At 39.8% G+C, this 21671-nt stretch overlaps 1 protein-coding gene across 1 annotated transcript in view; it reads left to right on the top strand.

Annotated features, from left to right (window-relative positions):
• The window catches only part of cps1 (carbamoyl-phosphate synthase 1, mitochondrial), an 85646-nt gene extending 68123 nt beyond the window's left edge, over window positions 1-17523 (top strand). The window contains exons 33-38 of the mRNA XM_046845414.1: window positions 5006-5080; window positions 6597-6695; window positions 12992-13051; window positions 15461-15573; window positions 16276-16405; window positions 16930-17523. Coding sequence (XP_046701370.1) covers window positions 5006-5080; window positions 6597-6695; window positions 12992-13051; window positions 15461-15573; window positions 16276-16405; window positions 16930-17028 — 576 coding nt within the window. The 3' untranslated portion in view covers window positions 17029-17523. The remainder of the gene's footprint in view (window positions 1-5005; window positions 5081-6596; window positions 6696-12991; window positions 13052-15460; window positions 15574-16275; window positions 16406-16929) is intronic.
• Window positions 17524-21671: the final 4148 nt, after the last annotated feature.

Raw genomic sequence — 21671 nt, 5'->3', positions numbered from 1 at the left:
CCTGCCGCTGTGGGTTTGCTTACTTGTAAACATGTCGGAATGTGTGAATATATTAGACTTTCACTCCGGATTTTTCTCTCGGACGCTGTCTCATCTCATCTTCCAGTATTAGAGTTCCAAACAGCTTTAGAACTCGGGAGCCCAGAGACAGCATTGTGTTCTGGGTATTTCAGTTATGCAGTCTTCTCTTCAGTTAAGGGGAAAAGAGGAAAAAAAAACATTCGAACATGGATTTTCTCAGCCTAACAAGCCCCCACTGTGCTCTTCGCTTTGCTTTCCTGAAGTGCGCAACGAATGCTGTTTAAATTACAGCTCGTGGAAGAAAAGTAGTTTGGAGGGGAAACACGACGTGACTACACGCTTGGCCTTTTCTCGGTTCATGCTGAGGTTGTGTTCTTGACTTGCTTAGTGTATTTACTCTGCTGCGGATGTTCACGCGACTACCCTTAAGACCTTGAAATATACATTTGCCATATGAGTTTTCCGTGATGGAAAGATCGTGTTCGCATTGACGATGAGTCATCAGGGGCCTCGGCTGCAAACATTTCTTATGGAATTATAAGGTATTTTAGACATGGTGTATCACTATAAACTTTATGTTCTTTGACTCCAGTCTAAAGTGGTTTGGTGTTTTTTTTTTTCTAATGGAGAAACACTGTCCTCATACATGTCCTGACACACCTGACTTCCTCTTACAGTACCACAACTCCTCTCTCTCCACCCTGTCATACGCTTTCTCCAAATCCACAAACACACAATGCAACTCTTTCTGACCTTCTCTATACTTCTCCATCAACATTCTCAAAGCTAATAAGGTGCCTGTGGTGCTCTTCCTCGGCATGAAACCATACTGTTGCTCACAGATGGTCACCTCTTCTCTCAGCCTGGCTTCCACTACTCTTTCCCATAACTTCATGGTATGACTGATCAACTTAATTCCCCTGTAGTTACTGCAGGTCTGCACATCTCCCTTGTTTTTAAAGATCAGTACCAGCACACTATTTCCAGATGTCACACCAAGCAAATTTCTAGCTGTCTCCCTTATCACTTCTGCAGTAGTTGCCCAATCATCCAGCACCTCTTCACCACCACCAAGCCCCTGTCTGACCTTTCCCTGAATCTCAAACTAACTGTTCTATCTTCCTCCTTTAGTTTCCACATATTCTTCTTCTTCCAGTCCTCATACTCCTCCTCTTATTCTTCACCTCCACAACCATCCTACAGACCACCATTGGATGCTGTCTATCTACACTGTACCCTGCCAAAACCTTACAGTCTCCAATCCCCTTCAGGTTGCATCTCTTATATAGAGCATAGTCCACCTCTGTGCATAGTCCACTACACTTTTGCTGTACTCTTCCTTCAGAATCACCCCTACACCATTTGTCTTTCCATCGACACCATGATAGAACAATTTAAACCCACCTCCAATGTTCCTGGTCTTACTCTCTTTCCACTTGGTCTCCTGAACACACAACATTTCTACCTTTCTCCTTTCCATCATATCAGCTATCGCTCTCCCTTTACCAGTCATAGTACCAACATTTAAAGTACCAACCCAAAGCTCCACTCTCCTACACTTCTCCTTTCCCTGCTGTCTCTGTAGACGTCTTCCTCCTCTCCTTCTCCTCCTTTTGCCAACAGTAGCTCAATTTCCACCGGTATCCTGTTGGCTAACAATACCTGTGGCGGTCGTTGGTAACCCGGGCCTCGACCGATCCGATATGAATATCTCTTTCGTGATCCGCATATTTGATTTGGCACGTTTTTACGCTGGATGCCCTTCCTAACGCAACCCTCCCCATTTATCCAGGCTTGGGACCGGCACTAAGAGTGCACTGGCTTGTGCAACCCTAATGGCTGGGATTAATGGAGGCACACGTGATTCGATTAAATACAAGAAGGGAGACGATCAAACTGCAGAACTTCACCCATCCTTAAGGACTGAAGTAGGAACACTCCAGAGGGTTTTTACTTGATGACTTTCCCTTAATTCAGTTTTGCTGCACTATTGATTTTTTGCTCTTCCAGGAGTCTATTTAGTTGTCAATAATGAGGGAGGACTTTAACCATGCAATCCACCCGTGGTCGGATCACATCACATTGTTCCTGCTGTTGAAAACAGTTGATGATTTCTGCCCAGTCTGGGCCAAGATATCTGTTTCAAGAGCTAACACTATGTGGGTCTTCATCAAACCACAAAGTAGGAGGCACACAATGCCTTTGTTTGCTGTAGTATATAGTACATTTATGCTATTTGGCATATCCAGAGCAGCTTGCATTTATCTCATTCATACAACTGAGCATAAATGGGGTTAAGGGCCCTCTTCAGGGGCCTAAGAGTGGCAGTTGGTGTGGCTGTGATTTTAACTCATGACCTACAGATACAAAGTCTAATGCCTTAATCACTAAGCTAGGTAGAGAGGGGGACTTTTTATAAAAGCCAGGGGACTTTTCTTGGAAGGGAGGGGGACTTCTGTTGAAGGAAAGGGGACCTTTGTTAGAAGGGAGGGGGACTTGTGTTGGAAGGGCGGGGACTTTGTTTGAGGAGGGGACCTTTTTAGAAGGGAGGAGGACTTTTGTTGGAGGGGAGGGGGACCTTGGTTATAAGGGTTTGGGACTTTTGTTTGAGGGGAGGGAAACCTTTGTTAGAAGGGAGGGGAACATTTGTTAAAAGGGAGGGGACCTTTTGTTGGAGGAGAGAGTGACCTTTGTTAGAAGGGAGGGGGTCCTTTGTTGGAAGGCAGGAGGAGATATTTACAAAATTAAATGGTTTGGGGAAGAGACAATTCCAGTGATATTTGCATTATCCTTTTCCTTTCTATCCTTTTCTTCATTTGTACTACATCTGGGGTGAGTAGAAGCTGAAACTGAGCTCGAGCTGTTGACAGAGTCGTCCCCGAGTGTTCTGTATTTGTCTTGATCATGCACAGCATGTCGGTGTGGTCTACTTTGTCCTGATGAGAATCTTTAATGTCTGTGTCCCCGATCACAGCAGGATTAGTGTAAGATGCTGGTGTTTATTATCCTACTCACATTAACAGTCATAAGTGAGGCTGGCATATTCAGACTGTTTCAAAGATGAGTTTCCCCCAGTGGCTTGGACGTGACCCCTAAGATGGAATCAGGAACGCAGATCACCTGTCCCAGTGTCCCGTGTCTCATTTCCGTTTCACCCCCACCTTTCAAAGCACTATACCTTCACACTGTAGCTTCTTATTTATGTCCTGTTTTTCTCATGTCACCTCACTCTTCAGTCCCCTTACTTCTTTATCCTGTCTCATTTTTGTTTCCTTACTTTTCTACCCCTCACTTTTCTATCCCATCACACTTCTGCCCCCTTACTCTTCTGTCGCCTTACTCTTTTGCCCCCTTCTTATTTCTTTCTACACACCGTTTGCCTCCTCACTTTTATGGCCTTTTAAACCTCTGTCCCTTCACTCTTCTATCTTGCTACTCTTCTTTACTCTCACTTCTGCCCTCTTACTCTTCTGTCCCTCTCTTTTCTGCCTCCACATTTTTTGCATCTTTACTGTTATGTCTTTTCACTCTTCTGTCCCTTTACTTTGCCGTCCCCATTTTCTTTTGTCCTGTCTCTTTTGTGCATCCTGAATTTTTTTGCGCCTTATAATTTCTGAGCTCTCAATCTTTTGTCTCCTCACACTTTGTTTTTACTCTTCTGTCTTCTAACCCTTCTGTTTTCATTATTTTCTGTTCTTTCACTCTGCTGTCCATTCACCTTTTTGGTTCTTTCTTTCTCTTGTCTCCTCATTCTCTTGTCTCCTTGTTCTGCAATGTTTTTCCAGTCAAATTATTTATCTGTTCTCTCATTTATCTGTCTATATTACATCTTCTCATTCTACTGTCAACTTACTCTTTTCTTCTGTCCCTCCTTCTACTATTCCTTCACCTGTTCCTTGCTGTCTTGTGTTTTCATTCTTGGTCCTGTGATTCTCCTTCCTCCTGATTATTTGTTGTCTAAATTTTCCTGCCCTGTCCTGTCCTATTCCTGGCCACATATCATACTATCTGTCCTTATATTTCTTTTTTCTCCTGTACTATATTTCTGTCCTCCCTTACACTCTCTAATTTCCCTTCTTGTTGTTTTCCACATCATGGCTCCTCTACTCTCCATTTTTTTGTTCCATTTCTCTCTTTCTTTTTCCGTTCCTTCACTTTTTCCTCTTAGTTTTCTCTCCATGTACTTTTTTTTTTTTCTTCTCATCACCCTCTCTAGCGTCCCATCTCCTCTCCTTCTTTATCCTGCATCCTCTATTTTCCATGCTGTCTCCTCCTGTTCCTTTGCGCCTTCAGGTAACAAAAGCTGTTTGTCTCTAATTGAAGCGATAAGAGTGAGGCAATTCATACGGCAGTCAACCAACACTCTCAAACACAGTTAAGTACAACTGCTGCCTGGTTTTGTCCGATTCCCCCAAAAATTTGAGGGGGTAGTGGGAAGGTCACCTGTGAGGTTCCCCCTTTCATGTTGAAAGTGTGCAGCATCTCTGATAGCAGCCTGTCACCGATAGTGAATAACAAACAGCCACTTTAAAAGCTCTTTCTGCATTCCTTCGTCTTCTGAGCTTAACAGCTTAACCCGGAGCGTTTTCTCAGCGTCGGTTTAAATGTCAGAACGGCGAGAGCGATTCCTATCTCACTTTGGGTAGTAAGAGTTGTAATAAAGGATAAACAATTGAGCATTGTGGTGGCCCGTAGGAGTCGTTTCGTCTCCAGTGAGAACGAGGGTGGCTTCGAGGGTTCCAGACGTTTTCACTTTTCCTCCTGTAGGTGGCAGATTTGACTTGTTTGATTCAGGGTCCATTTTGCACATTGGTTTTCAGCCCTTAAGTAATATATTTATTTGGATATTTTTGGCTAAAATGTTCAACACAGCAGAAAACTGAAATGAAATATCACAATAGTGCTTTCAAAATAAACACACACTCTCTCTCTCTCTCTCTCTCTCTCTCTCTCTCTCTCTCTCTCTCTCTCTCACCCTTTCTAGGCTCCGATGTTTTCCTGGCCGCGTCTGAGAGATGCCGACCCTGTCCTGCGCTGTGAGATGGCCTCCACCGGAGAGGTCTGGAGACTTTGTTCCTTCTAATCACATGTCTTTCATCTTGAATCTGTTTAGTGTTCAGTGGGCCATGTCTCTGCACACAGCCATGTGGTTACTCAGGGAAAGGACGAGTAATGAGCTGGGCTTCCTAGTTTTATTATCACAGCAAAAACACTGAACTTTCTCATGATTTCTTTCTTTTTTCCTGTTTTACTTCTACTTCTCTTGTCTTCTATTTTTTCTTCAATCTTTTTATTTAATCTGTTATTATTATGTTTTCTTTTCTTTAATCCTTTGTTTTCCATATTTCTGTATACTTTTTCTTAGATATTTTGCTTTTGTCACTTTCTGTTCTTTTTTTAGGGGTTCATGCACAGAGTGCAGAAACTCTATTGTAATTGTGGGGATTTATTATTATTATTATTATTATTATTATTATTATTATTATTAATTTACCCCTAAAGACCAAACCAAACTATAAGGTCTAAAAACTTGAAACTTGGCCAGATAGTACAGCTAAATTTGGGGAGAGGTTGACAAAGTATCAACCCAATTGGCTAAAGGGGGGCGCTACAGTCCAATTTTTTATTTTTTTTAATTCACTTTTTGTTTGTCTTAGATTCAAAAGTTTTTTATCTTTGCAATCCATTGCTTAAAACAAAGTTTTACCAACTAAATGTTTTAACTTACTCTTGCAAGGTTTTTTGCCTGATCGGAACCAAACCAGTACAGAAATGTTCCCTTGGCAGGAACTTGTAAACATACTTGTAAATAAAGTTGAACTTTCGATTCATTGTTGCAAACGGTTGCCAAAACTTTCGAAATAGGTGTTGTCACTTTTACTAAAATGGCCATAACTCATGAACGAAATGAGAAATTTTCACCTAGCTCATGTGTATGAGCTCAATCTTTGGTCAAATAAAAAAATGCGTAGCTTTGCCACTGGCCCTAAACAAGGGAAATACAAAAACGGCTATAACTATGCAACCGTTCTTCCGATCGACCTGAAAATCTGCATGCAGTGTCTCTGTCCAATGTCTATAAATTTCAATGAATTTCGAGCACCTATTACACAAGGCCGATCGGAAAAATACTTGGTGGGCATGTTCCTAATAGCTTTTTCCTTTTGAGCTTCACTGCCTTAGTTGCTTAAACACTGATAATCATCTTTTATTATATATTTTCTCCTGTCCTTTATTTTTCATCTTTCTTTCTTCTTTTTTTTATATTTAGCTTTTATCAATGTCTACTCTTGTGTTTTTATTTACGTTTTTTCCTCATTTTTGATATCCTCCTGTTATTTCTCTTCTCCTTTTCTCTTTTTTCTCCTTTTTTCTCTTTTCTATCATCTCCTCCTATTATCTCTTTTCTTTAATCTAGTTATTCTGTTATTCTTCTATTCTTTTCTCTTCTCTTCTCTCTTCTCGTTTCTTGTTGAAGATAATGATGAAAATGAAATGGGATGATTGAAGATGAAGCTCATAATGCTACTGCTGATGATGATTATAATAGATGAGAACACTGTCTCTGTGTGCAGGTGGCTTGCTTTGGACCAAATATCTACTCTGCATTTTTGAAGGCGATGCTCTCCACAGGGTTTAAGCTTCCTCAGAGTGGAATCCTCATCGGGATCCAGGTGAGTGTGGGGAGCTACAGCAGTAAACGCTTCCCTCAGCCCTATTTCTCCACCTGTTTGTACTTCACAGAGAAAAAGCTATCAGTATACCTCATTACTGTCGGACCGCTCTGTGTCACACTCATTGTGTTCCCTCATGAAGCTGGACCATGTCTATTTCAAACCCTTTACACCACGGCCTTTTACAATAAACATCCACATTGACACTTTCATAGCAGTATATGTAGCTAATCAAATATTATATACAGATCAGGAAACAAGCAATAACCAGAAACTGGAAAACCATGAAACAGAACATAAATGGGAGGTGGAAGTGTTGCGGCTAATGCATTAGACCTCTTTCTCTCTTCTTTTTTTAATACATATTTAGCTTTTTGCCAATTTTTACTCTTCTGTTTTTTAGGACGGTTGGCTATCAACACTATAAGGGCAGAACAATAGCCAGAAACCGGGAAAACCATAAACCTAAACATAAACATGAGGTGGTAGTTCAGTCGTTAAGGCTTTGGCCCTTGGATCAGAAGGTCATGAGTTCAAATCCCAGCACCACTAAGCTACTACTGCTGGCCTCTTGTGCAAAACTCTTAACATTCCAACTGCTGATTTTCTAAGTCACTCTGGAGAAGGGAATCTGATAAAATGGCGTAAATGTAGTTTGTGACACACTCAGATGCACACACATGGGTACTGTATGTATACCAATTAGATATTACATTAAAACCACCTGTCTAATATGTTGTAGTTCCCCATGTGCCACTTAAACAACTGAGCTGTCTAAGGTTTGGACTTCGCAAGATTTCTAAAGATGTGATGTGGTGTGGCACTAAGACTTTTAGTCCTGGACTTTTGGTAAAGATCTTTTTGGTTTGGGGAGTTTGGAGGCCGAGTCAACACCTTGAACTTTTTGTCATGTCCCATAAACCATTCCTGAACAGTTTTTTCGGTGCAATGGGTGGGTGTCCATTGATGAGGTCACTGATATTAGAGAGTTCAGTAGCCGTGAAGGAGTGTAACTTGGTCTTCTTCTAAATATATACACTATATGGACAAAACTATTGGGTCACCTGACATTTCCCAGACATATGTGCTTCTTTCCCAAACTTTTAAGGCAAAACTGAAGGCACACAATTGTACAGGACGTATAGTTTATTGATGCAGTAGCATGGAATTTCTCCTTCACTTGAACTAGGAGACCCAAAACTGTTCCAGCATGACAATACCCCTGTAAACAAAGCAAACTCCTTGAAGATATGGTTTGCATTGGTTGAAGTGGAAGATCTCCCTGTTTTTGTGTGTGTGTGTGTGTGTGTGTGTGTGTGTCTGTCCATATAGTGTACTTTAAATTTAGAGCTCAAGTGCAAACAAAGTTCAGAGTTACTTTACTTGGTAGAGCCATTGTTTGTTTTGAAAAATTCAGTTCTCATAAATTTGGGAAGCCACAGTGAATAAAGTTGTTGCTTTGAATCTATCGCTAGCTTTTTTTTTGGTTGCTGGTAAATGTTAGATTCCAAGCTAAATTTCTAATAATATACCGTAAAGGATGTAGCTAGTTAAGGCTATTTATAGGAAAGTTGTAGCTCAGTGGTTAAGATGTTGGAGGTCTGACCAGTAGGTTGTGAATTGAAATTCCAGAACCACTATACTGAGCCCTTGAGAAAAGCTCTCAACCTTTTAAAGTTGCTCTGAATAAAGGTGTCTGCTAAAATGGCACACATGTAAATGTAATTAATGTAGACTAAGGAAAAGTCACTTGTTTCGATTGGCAATCGTGCCAGGATGTTCATTTTACCGCCTGCAGGAATTTGTGTTCTATATAAAAAAACGGCGCTAATTAGGAGAACATGGATTTAAAGCTGGTTTGACACTATGCAGTTTCAGCACTCTTAGAAGATTATTACTTGTCACCTTGTACGTAATGAGCCTAATAAACTCTCGGCTGGATTCTACATCAACGTCAGGTTTTAAGATGAAGATCCCCTAACAATAGATGTGCGATTAAAGCAAATTACTACGCTCTGTTTTACGTCATCGAGCAGCATGATCCGGGCCCGTGCAGAAAACTGGAGCGAGTAGCAACTGACACATTATTATTAAAGTCGCATTATCCTTTTAAAAATATAAAAAAATGAAAAATGGCATTTTCAACCTGTAGTAAGGGGGCAATATAGCAGGCCAAATATTCACACCGAGCTGAGGATGATAAAAAATAGTAGCTTTATCATTCACCATAAGAGAGGCCAAGCATGTTAGCGCTATTATGACAGACAGACAGACAGACAGACAGATAGACAGACAATAATATGCCAGTTGCTTGCTCATTAGGGATAACCTTTTAGGCAATAACATATACATTTCTCTTTGTTCAACCTCTTTGTCTCTGTGAAGCTGCTTTGGGACAGTGTCCAGTGTTAAAAGTGAAATACAAATAAAACTGAAGTGACAATTGGACATACAGACAGACATGTAGATAGAGTTATGGATGGATGGATGGATGGATGGATGGATGGATGGATGGATGGATGGATAGATAGATAGATAGATAGATAGATAGATAGATAGATAGATAGATAGATAGATAGATATATTCGTTTAGAACCTATTGATTTCCTGCTTTCATCTAAAGCGTCTTTGGACAATGTATATTCTTAAAAGAGCTATACAAATAAAATGGAATTAATTTGATGGACAGATGGATACCTCACTTAGATGAGTACCTGACTTAACGGCCTTGCTAAATGAGTACAAATCTTCAGAAATTTAGCGAAGCATTTTAAAAGAAGAGTGGAGGTTATAGTAACAACAAATGGGGAAGAAATGTTGAATTGGATGTTCAAAAATCACATGCAGATCAAATGGTCATGTGTGTATGTAGAGATGGTTTTAAATAAACTTAAATTGTTCATCTGTAATAAATGGTCTTTTGGTGCCACCCAGCTGAGGATGGGTTCCCTCTTGAGTCTGGTTCCTCTCAAAGGTTTCTTCCTTGTCTCAGCCGTCTCAGAGAACGTTTTCCTCACCACAGTTGCCACCCGCTCACTCATTCGGGACAAACTTACACTTACAAAGAACATCTAATTCAAGAAGATCTTATTCCTTCTTTCCTAGCAAATTATCTGTGTAAAGTTGCTTTGAGACAATTTCCATTGTTGAAAGCACTATACAAATAAAAATGAATTGAATTGAATATTTAGTATATTTCAAGTGTGAAATTTCATTCTGTCAAACTAAATCTTAAATTATGACACTTTTTGTATAACGTGCAAATCTGGTTTCAAACCGAATGAGTATCAAATTTAGTATGTTCAAGTCAAACCAGGACTTTTGAGTTTGTAAAAAAAAAAAGAAAGAAAGAAATAGTTTCAAGGAGTGGAAAACTGCAATTGTCAGGACCCCTGAACCATCCTATCTTTGAAATACACCGTTTAAATGTCTTACTGCGGCTGAGTGTCTCATCATCATACTGTGCTTGAAGTTTTCTGTAGATATCTGCCATTTTTACGCCTTTATTCCCAAGAAACTTCATCACCACACGCTGCTCCATGCACGCACTAACACTGTTGTCTGCTATCTTGATTGATGCTCTCTTGACTGGCCCGTGACATGTCAGTAATAGGACACACTAACCACTAAATACTGTGTGTGTCGTACCTCCACACTGGCGTCCATTTTGATGCAGAGTTTAAGTGAATTCCCCTTGTAGAACCAAAGCATTTTTAAGTCCTTTTAAGAGTTCTCTGTTCCAAAATATATCCACAAATATATATATATATATATATATATATATATATATATATATATATATATATATATATAATATATCCATCAGCAGTCTCGTTCCTCACGTCTGTGTCCGAATGCACATTCAAGCGAAAGGTTTTCAGCTGATATCTCGCAAGTGCAGCATTCCCGAGCTCCAGTTTAACACTCTTCCAGCAGGAACTCGTGCATGCCTCTACTGAAAATGTGTAACATGTTAAATTGGGTTGATAATTAGCTCAATTAAGAACAAACTAAACAACTCTGGTGATTAAATGACTTCAGAGAAAACTTGCCACACGAAGCTTCAGGGCTCATGAGCTCAGATTTGAAATAAACATGCTAATTCAGCTTGGCACTCAGCTTAGAGTTCATCTTACCATCTGTCATTATATACTGCACTGCAGACTGGGTAATGTATTCATTTCTCCCCAAACACTGTTGAATTCTTAATTCTGATTGACCACAAGGTGTCTATAAAGGCAGCTTTGACTGTAAATGTAATACAGACTGTTTATGTGAGGATGTTGTTTAGTCTCCAGTGTCAGTGTTTTGAAAGAGTCAGATATGAATAGACTTCATTACTTGATTTCTGTGTTATTTGTCTTTAATAGAGAGAACAAAAAGATCTAGGGGAAAGATCGTTTATAGCCGTTTATAGCCATAAACCTCCTCTTTGGCCTTCCTCTTTTCCTCCATCCTCAGGATTCTTCTACCCATATACCCCATGCCCTTCCTCTGCACATGACCAAACTATCTCAATCACATCATCAGTCAATCCTTTGATTGGATGGTAAAAGAGCGCACTAGTCAGAGCTCGCAAAACACGTCTGTAGCAAACCGCACAAGCTCCAGTATATTCATATTGATTTAATATCTATTTTTTATGCAACAATGGCGGACAGAGGAGAAGGATTTAGTCACAGATACACTTACAAGGACATTTACAGGATGGACTTTTTAACAAAAGCTGAACATCGTGAGCAAAGATCTACTAAAACAGTTCAGATCCAGACAGACAGACAGACAGACAGACAGACAGACAGACAGATAGATAGATAGATAGATAGATAGATAGATAGATAGATAGATAGATAGATAGATAGCAGTATCCACAAATATAGGCAATAAGGCAGGCAATAAATACTACAAAAATACTAAATAGTAAAACTTGAAAGGTAAGATAAATAAAAAGTCTCTGTGCAAAAACCAGGTGTTTGTTGAGTCTGTGCAAGTTAAGTGTTTTATCAAATCCTGTGCAACTCAAAGCGTTTTGGAGAGTAATGAGCAAACCGGAGTGTTAATGTTCATAGTGTACAGCTTTTTCATGAAGAATCTATACTTCTTACCTGCACAAAAACACACAATATGCCTTCATTTTAAATTAAGGTAGATGGCAGTGCACTTAAAAAATGCACAGAAACCCCAGGTTATTTTATGAGGTTAATATCTGATGCTTCTGCTACAGTAGAGATGATGCGTCTGGGTGGTGCAGTTGTGGCTACAGTGAAAGGAGACGTGTTGAATTGTGTTCTTTGGGTTTCTTGCTTTAGTAATGACTTTCATTCTTACTGTATGAGATTTCTGTCTGTGATGCAGCGCTCTGTTCTACCGCGTCTCTCTATAATATTGATGCTTTCTGTATACGAGGTGTCATGATGGAATTGAGAAGTGGACTGATTCAGGTGGGTGAAGCCTTAGGTGTGTAATGCACGGCCCGAAACTGGTATCTTTATAGCCGTTGGTTGAATGTAGGTTTGTAGGATTCATATGGAATTATGATAACATTTTTAATGACATTTGAAATTGACAAACAGGGTCAAGGTCACATCAAGGTTGAATGTATGAAATTATTTTTCTTTAAGTGCTTTTATGCGGCTTGAAGTCCATTTTACGGGAATTTGCAGCGAATAAATGAAGGGCTAGACTCGTTGACAGTGGAAAAGTCCCTACAGGTAAGAAGTTCTGTCTGGTACTAATTTGGTGTATTATTTGTTCAGCTCGTATCATGAAGTTTGGAAACTTTTTGAGCATTGTCTGTGTGTGGATGCTTGCTGACTACACTGACCTCATGGCCTGCACACAAAAGCAATGAGCTCTTCGTTCTGACACAGCAGAGTCCTTTAGCATGTGAGTCATGTGGCATCTTTTATTTAATATTCGTTGTTGGTATTTCGGGATTCATGTCTGCTCCCGGGGCTGAGATGTGGAATGTCTGGTCGGGGGGGTCATTGTCAGGTTGTTACGGCAGCATTATTTTCTAATGGAATCCGGAGTACAAATGAGAGTGTAAAATTCTCAGCGGAAATGAGCTGCCGCTGTGCTCGGCTCCAGCGCTGCCTGCCTAATGGCCGAGCCGGAGGGCCAAGGATCTGTCACGCTCATTACACGGCCATGGTTAAGCCTCTGATGCGGACATGCCGAGAAATAGAAATGCGTCTCGATCTTCTTCTCTATCTGCCTGCACTGGATGACCTCCTCTTTCTCTCCCACAAGCTCATCTCCCCTCCCTGTTTTGTCTCTCTTCATTTCTCTCCCAGCATTCTTTCAGGCCAGACTTCCTGTCCACTGCTCACCAGCTGAAGGAGGAGGGATTTAAAGTGAGTAAAACATCTTTGTCTTTTGGCTTTTGAAACCATTGAAGGTTTATTGAGCTTCAGGGATTTGGGATGCATCCTGTGCAAAGTGTATCTTTAAATTTTAGGTGCTCGAAATTAATTTTCACAAGCGAATAGGGGTGTAACAGTACACGTATCCATATCAAACTTTATCGGTACACACGGCTTTTGGTTTGGTAAATGTGTGTTTTAAATGCAATCTTTTTTACGTGTGGAACTTCCTCAGAAACGCATCAAGTGCCGGACCCCAAGGTTGTTTAGTCTCCGCCTCTCACTTTAATCGCATTTTTTTATTTATTATACCTTATTATAATTTATTATTATTATTATTATTATTATTATTATTATTATTATTATTATTATTATTCAACTTGAGAACATACACAGCAATGCCAGGGTTTAAAAAAAGAAACAAGAGTTAGCGCATTGTCACTGTCGCTACTCACTCCGTACCGGCAATACGATTTGTAATGCATTGTTTAGCTCATGCATTAAATCATACCACTTCCTGTCATTACCAACGCTAGCGATATGGATTAATTAGCATTTTATGTACAGCTACAAGAATCCCTCCTAAAAAGAGAAAATCCTGCTATTCCACATATCCAGGGAGTGAATGAATGAAGGATGGAAAGAATAAATACATTTGTTTAAGTATGCTGAAATAAGTTATTTCTTATATACTTATATATACAAACACACACACCTGTATTACACAAATGGGTTCCAACAAATGTAAACTTTTTCATTTCATCTTTCGATTTATTAAAAAATATCTAATCAATTTAATTTGTGCCAATTTAATCGATTACTCAATTTCATCAATATGATCAAAAAGTGTCTTCATGTGAATTTAATTGATTCTATTTTAATTTTTTATAAAATATGTATTTATATAACCAAGCAGGCATTTTATTAAAAAAAATTAATAATGTAAACAGTTAATGTTCACAAATGTTAATAATAAACTGCTTTGATTTAAAAAAACGACAAGCAATTTATATTTTGCACTTTTTCCCCCAAGCGTACCAATATTGAACCAAACCGTGACTTTAAATACCAGAGGACCAAACCATGAATTTTGTGTACCGTTAAACTCCTACAAGGGAATAGGCTTCAAATGATACAAGGCAAATCTGCCACAACTAGGGGCAATTTGTCACAACCAGCCTTTATACAATGGAAGATCCACAACACACAGTTAACACGGGAAGTTTCACATTGACCTCGGCTGAGGATCAAACTGGGGACCCTGGAATTCCGAAGTGTGAAGATGGACATGGTACACTGAAACCAATGAACAAACATATGTTGACCAGAAAAATAAAGCAGTATACTGTTTCTCCAACACACTGGTTTTGCTCTCCTTCCAAGCTTCATACATCTTTAACCTGCTGCTAATGAAAGCAAATCACCTTTCTGTTTATACTGGAGACATTTCAGTGTACAGAGGCTTTTTAAGGAAGCTATATGTAACTGCTGGAAAGTACCCAGAAACCTCTAGTTTATCAAAAGTAGGTAACAGCCCTTGAAAATCAGCTCGAAATGGACGCCAACATCTGGCAGCGACTCATCTAATACATTACTGAGGCTATTACTGTTCATCTGATCCACAGCAGCAGCAGCATCATCATACTGGAGAAGAGAGTTCTGTAGCAGGGGTGCATACATGGAGAAAGCTTTTGACAGAACTCTGTAGGATCACTGTATCAGTCACTTTTTTGATAAGCGGCATACAAAAGGGAGGAAAGCATAGCGCTTGACCATGGACGCTGGTGTAGGAAGTCGTAGCTTACTCATTGGCTAAGAGATTGGATTTTGGATTGGAAGGCTGTTTAATCACAGCATGGCCAAGATGCCACTGTTGGGACCTTAAGCATGCTCCGGAAGACATAAATACAAGTTGGGATTATTTTAATTGACACAATGTCAAAATCCTTGTGCAAGAAAAAATGATTCTCTACCATATTCCTTTGTCAAATGTCCCACAAGAAGCTTGTCAGGCACCTTCTGAGATTCGTGTTGGCTCTCCTGCAATGGTGTGAAAACAGCCAACTTTGAGCAGCATCTTCATCTACGGGAATAGCCCGAAGTCTGCAGGAGCCAAATCTGGCATTAAGGGTGGGTGCTGAAGTGAGATCAAGATGTTTACGGTGAGAAATAGCACCGGTTGCACAGCTCCCGATATTCACAGGACCATGTCTTTAGGCACACTGACTTATAAAGGTCGGTGGTCCCTGTGACTGTGCGTGCAGCTTTGTGCTGCCATCTGTTGGCATGTTACAAAACTAATCTCGAAACTGACTAGTATATGTATGGGTGATGAAAATGAGCACATTCACAGCATATCAGCATTATTGTATTTTTGACATTCTTCCTGTACGTTCATAGCTGTATGCCACAGAAGCGACCTCCGCTTGGCTCAATGCCAACGAAGTGCCCACAATGCCAGTCTCCTGGCCTAGTGAGGACGGAAAAGACAACACGTTACCGACGATAAGCAAGTGAGTATATTCACAGTGAATTATTTCTGATACATCTTGGAATTTGATTCTTCTATGCTGGTGAGTGAAAAATGTGTTAGCATTCTTTCTTATATTGACTTGGAGATGACAGGACATGAGATGAGTGTTTCCTAAACTGACTTTGTTAATGTATTTATTAATGATTGTCTTTTTTTTATAATATTAAATTCAACTTTCTTGTGAAATATTCAAGAGTTGGTTGTTTAATGTTCCATGCGGTGGCCAGATTATTTGATTTCGATCTTTTTCATGCTTCACCTTCGTCCTCCCTCCTTCCACGTTTACCAGATGGCATTTGCGCTTCTGGCGAACGACATGCATGCGATGCTGTGGAGTTTGGAATAAGCACAGACCGTTCACCACACCACACAGCTGATATTTACCCTACACACACGCATGAGTGTTCCAAAACATGCAGCAATGTCTGGGAATTTTCAGGGTTAGTCAGGAAGCTGATAGTTTATCAGCTCTGCCTGCAGCCCAGGTTTTAATCATCCACACTTCCTCTATTAGCATTCTGATCTAAGGACGTAGTGTCTGAGGGCAATTTCATTTCGCGTCGGCTCCACCTTTTTGCGCATTTTGTTGATTGTTTTTCGGAGTTTCAGAGATAAGCCTGGGTTCGTGCATGATCACACAAACGTGTTTGTCATTTTCGGCCATTTTTTCCTCTTTGTGCAGTCTGATCAGTGATGGCCATATAGACCTGGTGGTAAATCTTCCCAACAACAACACCAAGTTCGTGAAGGAGAACTTCCTCATTCGCAGAATGGCTGTGGATCACGCCGTACCCCTCATCACTAACTTCCAGGTTGGTTTTGCTTACAGAACCTCATTCTGTACTTTTTTGGAGGAAATTAAATTGTTGTTTTTTTTTTTTATTCGTTAATTAGTTAAATGCCCCAAGCCTTGGTATCATTAACTAAACTGTTGATTAGGGCATGCTGATATCCCACACTTAACCACATGGCGTATCGTACCCATTAGCCTTATGGTGTCAGAAACGCAGGAAACACAGTGAAAATAAAGCTGTCCTGTTAATTCTCATGTTGTCTGCTATTACTCTTACTTTTTTATTTCCATTTACACTGCTTTATTTACTTCTTGTAAAATAATTTACTGGGAAGTGAATTTGTAGGTCATGATTTTATATCCTGGTATCTCTGGAATATTGCCAGGGAATCTGCCATTGCTGGGCCCTTGAGCACGGCCCTCAAATTGCACAGTTCCTTAAATAAGATAATACTTCCTTAGTCTTTTTAACTGTATATCAGAAATCTGAAAATTTTCATGAATGTTTCTTGACTTGGAAATAAATATCTTTTCCTTTCCCAGGTGGTGAAGCTATTCGCCAAAGCCATTAAGCATTCAAGCAAACTGGACACCACCAGTCTCTTCCACTATCGCCAGTGGGACGCTGGACAGCAGGGTTAGAGATTCCCGAGCCATCCATCCCACTTGCCAAATACCTCTGACGAATCAACGCTACGAAGCGCTCAGAGACTCCTACAGATCCAGAACCAGGTTCTGACAGCCCTAAAGGGGATTCAGAGTCTCCCAGATACTCCACTGACTTTCAAACCTGCCTTGAGCCTCCATTAACCTTAATGCAAGTGTTTTTTTTTTATACCCATTTCCATATCCGCAGTGGAGTGGAGAGGATTCATTTTAACGTTTATCACTTAGCCCTAAAGAGACCCCCGGACCACTGGGGCTTTTTATAGCTTATAGAATCTCTAATTATTTGGTCCTTGTGTGTTTATATCATGTTGGCCTGTTTATTCAGTGTGGTGTTTACAGGAAGGAAGTGTGTCTTCTTTCTGATCACTTCCCAGTTGTGTAAATTCTGCTTGAGTCATAAGTGTGAGAAAGAAGGAGCTGTTCATTCAAATAAACGTCCCTGTGTGTAATATGCTGGTCAAAATATTACAACTCTGGTTATTATTCAATTCAATTCATTTTTATTGGTATTGCGCTCTTAAAAATTAACATTTTCTCAAAGCAGCTTTACACAGATATTGTGGTGATAAAAATTAATATGTTCTTTATAAGTGTAAGTTTGTCCCTTATGAGCGAGCCGGTGGCGACTGTGGTGAAGGAAAAACTCCCCGAGATGCATAAGGAAGAAACCTTGAGAGGAACCAGACTCGAGGGAACTCATCCTCATCTGGGCTGCACCGAATGTCTATTTACTACAGATATACGATGTTGCGGGGTGCAGTGATGGTGATCAGAAGCAAACTGTAGTCCTGAGTCAGTGTAGCAGACTGTTGACATTAACTACAGTCCAATCCATCCTCAAAGCTCCCATTCTTACTCCAGAATTTCATGGAACCACCCAAGGCGTTGATGAGAAACCGTCCCAAGCTGCACAGAGTTTCCTCCAATCGAAGAGAACACTATCCAGAGGCAGGCCTGGACGAAGTGGGAAGATCCACGGAGGGAAGAGGGGCAGGAAAAGTGGTCACTGGAACCTCATGAGCAAGTTTAACTCGACCGAGAGAAAGAAAGAGAGAGAGAGAGAGAAAAAGAGAGAAAAGAGAGGTGACAGGAAGAGATGGATATGGATAATTAAGTGTCTTTATTTGTTGTATGAAAGTTAATATCACTGTGCAGTTTGGACTCCTGCAAGACTCGCTATGGCAGCAGAACTGAAAGGAAGAACCAGAAGGTAACACAGACATGAGGGATCTGTGGGATAAGAGACAACCCACCACACCACCGTCAACAAAACTGAGTGAACGTGTGAATGTGAGGGGACGACAGCATACAAATATTCCAGTTCACCAAACACTCTATATCCATGTTCCCTCCAGATCTGAGCCTTTACCTAAAAAAAATCTACTGATAAAAGACTCGACTAAATAAATGTTTTCAACCTCGACTTGAACATTGAGACTGTGTCTGAGTCCTGAACACTGATTAGAAGGTTGTGGGGCTTTATAAGAGGAAGATCTGCCCCCTGCTGTAGTCTTCATTATTTGAGGTACCAACAAATAACCTGCACCTTTTGATATAAGTAGGCGTGGAGGATCATACTGGTACAGAAGTTCACTCAGATAGTGCGGTGCAAGACCATTAAGTGCTTTATATGTCAGTAGTAGTACTGTATTTTATAATGTGAGATGTAATTGGGAGCAGTGTAGATGATTAAAACAGGGGTGATGTGCTCATATTTTCTAGATCTAGTGAGGACTCTTACTGCTGCATTCTGAATTGAATATTTGGCATACTGTAACATCATATTTCTATTTTTAGCAATAATATTAATAATTAAAAATAATAAGTATTATGTACTGGACCACACCCACACACACACATGCGGTAAATTCTTTTGAGAATAGCTGTAAATAGACTGTATTATAACCCTAAGTAATAAATGCTCTAAATTGTGTTGGTTATTAGCATAAACCAAATTTTTATGAAGTCTTAAAATGACATTTCATTTTGCCCTCTTTTTTTCCCGAATTGTTTCCATTCCCCTGCTTTGTTTAGCCACTTTGCTGAGTAAGGCGCTCGGGCACACTCGAGGGAGACGTTGAGCGACTCGGAATTAAAGAAATATCCCCCGGCTTAATAAAGGCGAGCAGAGTGAGTTAATAGTGTTTTCCTCCCCGATGAATTTAAGGCTGATTGCCATTGTTTATCAATTAGCGTGAACGTGGCATCGATCAGGCCCGAGCTTCTCAGCGCTCGTGCTTTCCGAGCCTTTCGAGAAAACATAATCAAGCTGTCTGGTGCATCTGCCTCCCACCACTTCACAGGATTTATATAGTTTGCTTCATGCTGACTGTCAGCATTTAACAGATGGTGGAGTCTAAAATGTCGGACTTATTCGAGTTCACCACTCGCTGCCAGGTAGATCCAGGTAACGGACATCATGTGATGCTGTTTTTTTTTTTTTTTTACCACTGATCTGATCTGAATGATCTCATGCCCCTGATTTCCTCCCACTTGCTTGCTGGTATTCAACAGGAAACAGTCGCTGGTTGTTCAGATTGTTGTGTTACTCAAATATCTTTGAACAATGACTCAGTCATGTATCAGTTCTCAGGATTTCAACCTTGATTTGTTACACAGTAGCACTCATTCACACCCATCCATTTACATATGTGACAGATAGATAGATAGATAGATAGATAGATAGATAGATAGATAGATAGATAGATAGACAGACAGACAGACAGACAGACAGACAGACAGACAGACAGACAGATGGGAAAAAGATAGATAGATAGATAGATAGATAGATAGATAGATAGATAGATAGACAGACAGACAGACAGACAGACAGACAGACAGACAGACAGACAAATGGGAAATAGATAGATAGATAGATAGATAGATAGATAGATAGATAGATAGATAGATAGATAGATAGATAGATAGATAGATAGATATAGATAGATAGATAGACAGACAGACAGACAGACAGACAAATGGGAAAAAGACAGACAGACAGACATGGGAGATAGATAGATAGATAGATAGATAGATAGATAGATAGATAGATAGATAGATAGATAGATAGATGATAGATAGATAGACAGACAGACAGACAGACAGACAGACAAATGGGAAATAGATAGATAGATAGATAGATAGATAGATAGATAGATAGATAGATAGATAGACAGACAGACAGACAGACGGACAGACGGACGGACGGACGGACGGACAGACAGACAAATGGGAAAAAGACAGACAGACAGACAGACAAATGGGAAATAGATAGATAGATAGATAGATAGATAGATAGATAGATAGATAGATAGATAGATAGATAGATAGATAGATAGATAGATAGATAGATAGATAGATAGATAGTTTACTGCTGGGGTTGCTAGAGGTAATATTTTATATTGGATGATATTGTTATTGTAACTCTAAACCTAATTGTCCGGGGGATTGCTGTTATAAGAAAACAATCGATGACAGACTGTAATGCAAAGCGGGCTTCCTGATACCACCCTGAAGCTGATGCGTTTTCAATAACAGCATGTTTTGAAGTCCTCTAACAGCACACCAATTTGCCAATTTCTTTTAATTAATTTCATTTGTTAAAGAATGGCACGTGGTGCTGTGTCTATATAATTATGTTTTAACGTCATGGAACATTATTTCTATGTCCTTGAAATCACTCTACCTAATCATTCTATGTTTTTTTATATTGGGAATGTAATTAGACAGGAAGTGCGGTTCGTCATTTTTAAAGTACCGAAAAAGAATACTCGAAATTCACTGATCCGGTGGAGACTTCATTACATGTTTCGGATTGCTTATAGGATCCATTGCATCCATTATACAAGTCCCTGTGAATGAGCTGTTGCTATGGAAACGGTGATGTAGTTAGAATGCGTAGATGAATATATGTTTATAGTTACAGACACTGTGTAAAATGTAAATAACAACAGAATGCAATGATCTCATACACCAATATTTTATTCACGATAGAAAATATAGAAAACATATCAAATGTTTAAACTGAGGAAATGTACAATTTTAAGGAAAAAAATAAGGTAATTTTGAGTTTGATTTAAAAAATGTGCTATTAAAATTTAACTTTATCACTGTTTGCAATTAATGAAGTTAATTGACAAAAGGTCAGGAAGATGATTGGGTATAAATAGTCTATCTGAAAGAGGCAGAGTCTCCCAGAAGTAATAATGGGCGGAGCTTCACCAGTCTGTAAAAGACTTCTTCTTTCAGCTGCTCACATTAGAGGTCCCCACAGTGGATCAGGTTCAGTTAAAGGTTGTGACAAGTAATGGAACCATATAGGGCCTTTATGGGCAGCATAAGGATTTTAAAATCTGTCTGGACTCTAACAGGGAGTCAGTGCAATGACTCCAAAACTGGAGAAATATGCTCACCAGACCTGGTCTTTGTCAGAATCCTAGCAGCTGATATCAGCTCTCTGCTGCCAAGTCTGCCTCTGAATGCAAATCATCCTCTGCAAATGATTTAAAATGTGACTTGTGTTCAACAAGTCCTCCCACACCACCCCACTGCTGCGCTCCCTCCACTGGCATCAGATTCAAAACATAGAAAGCCAAAAATGAACCAGCAACCTTTTA

Source organism: Silurus meridionalis, chromosome 3, assembly GCF_014805685.1.
Source record: "Silurus meridionalis isolate SWU-2019-XX chromosome 3, ASM1480568v1, whole genome shotgun sequence".
NCBI classification, from domain to species: Eukaryota; Metazoa; Chordata; class Actinopteri; order Siluriformes; family Siluridae; genus Silurus; species Silurus meridionalis.
This window is presented reverse-complemented; position numbering and strand designations above follow the sequence as displayed.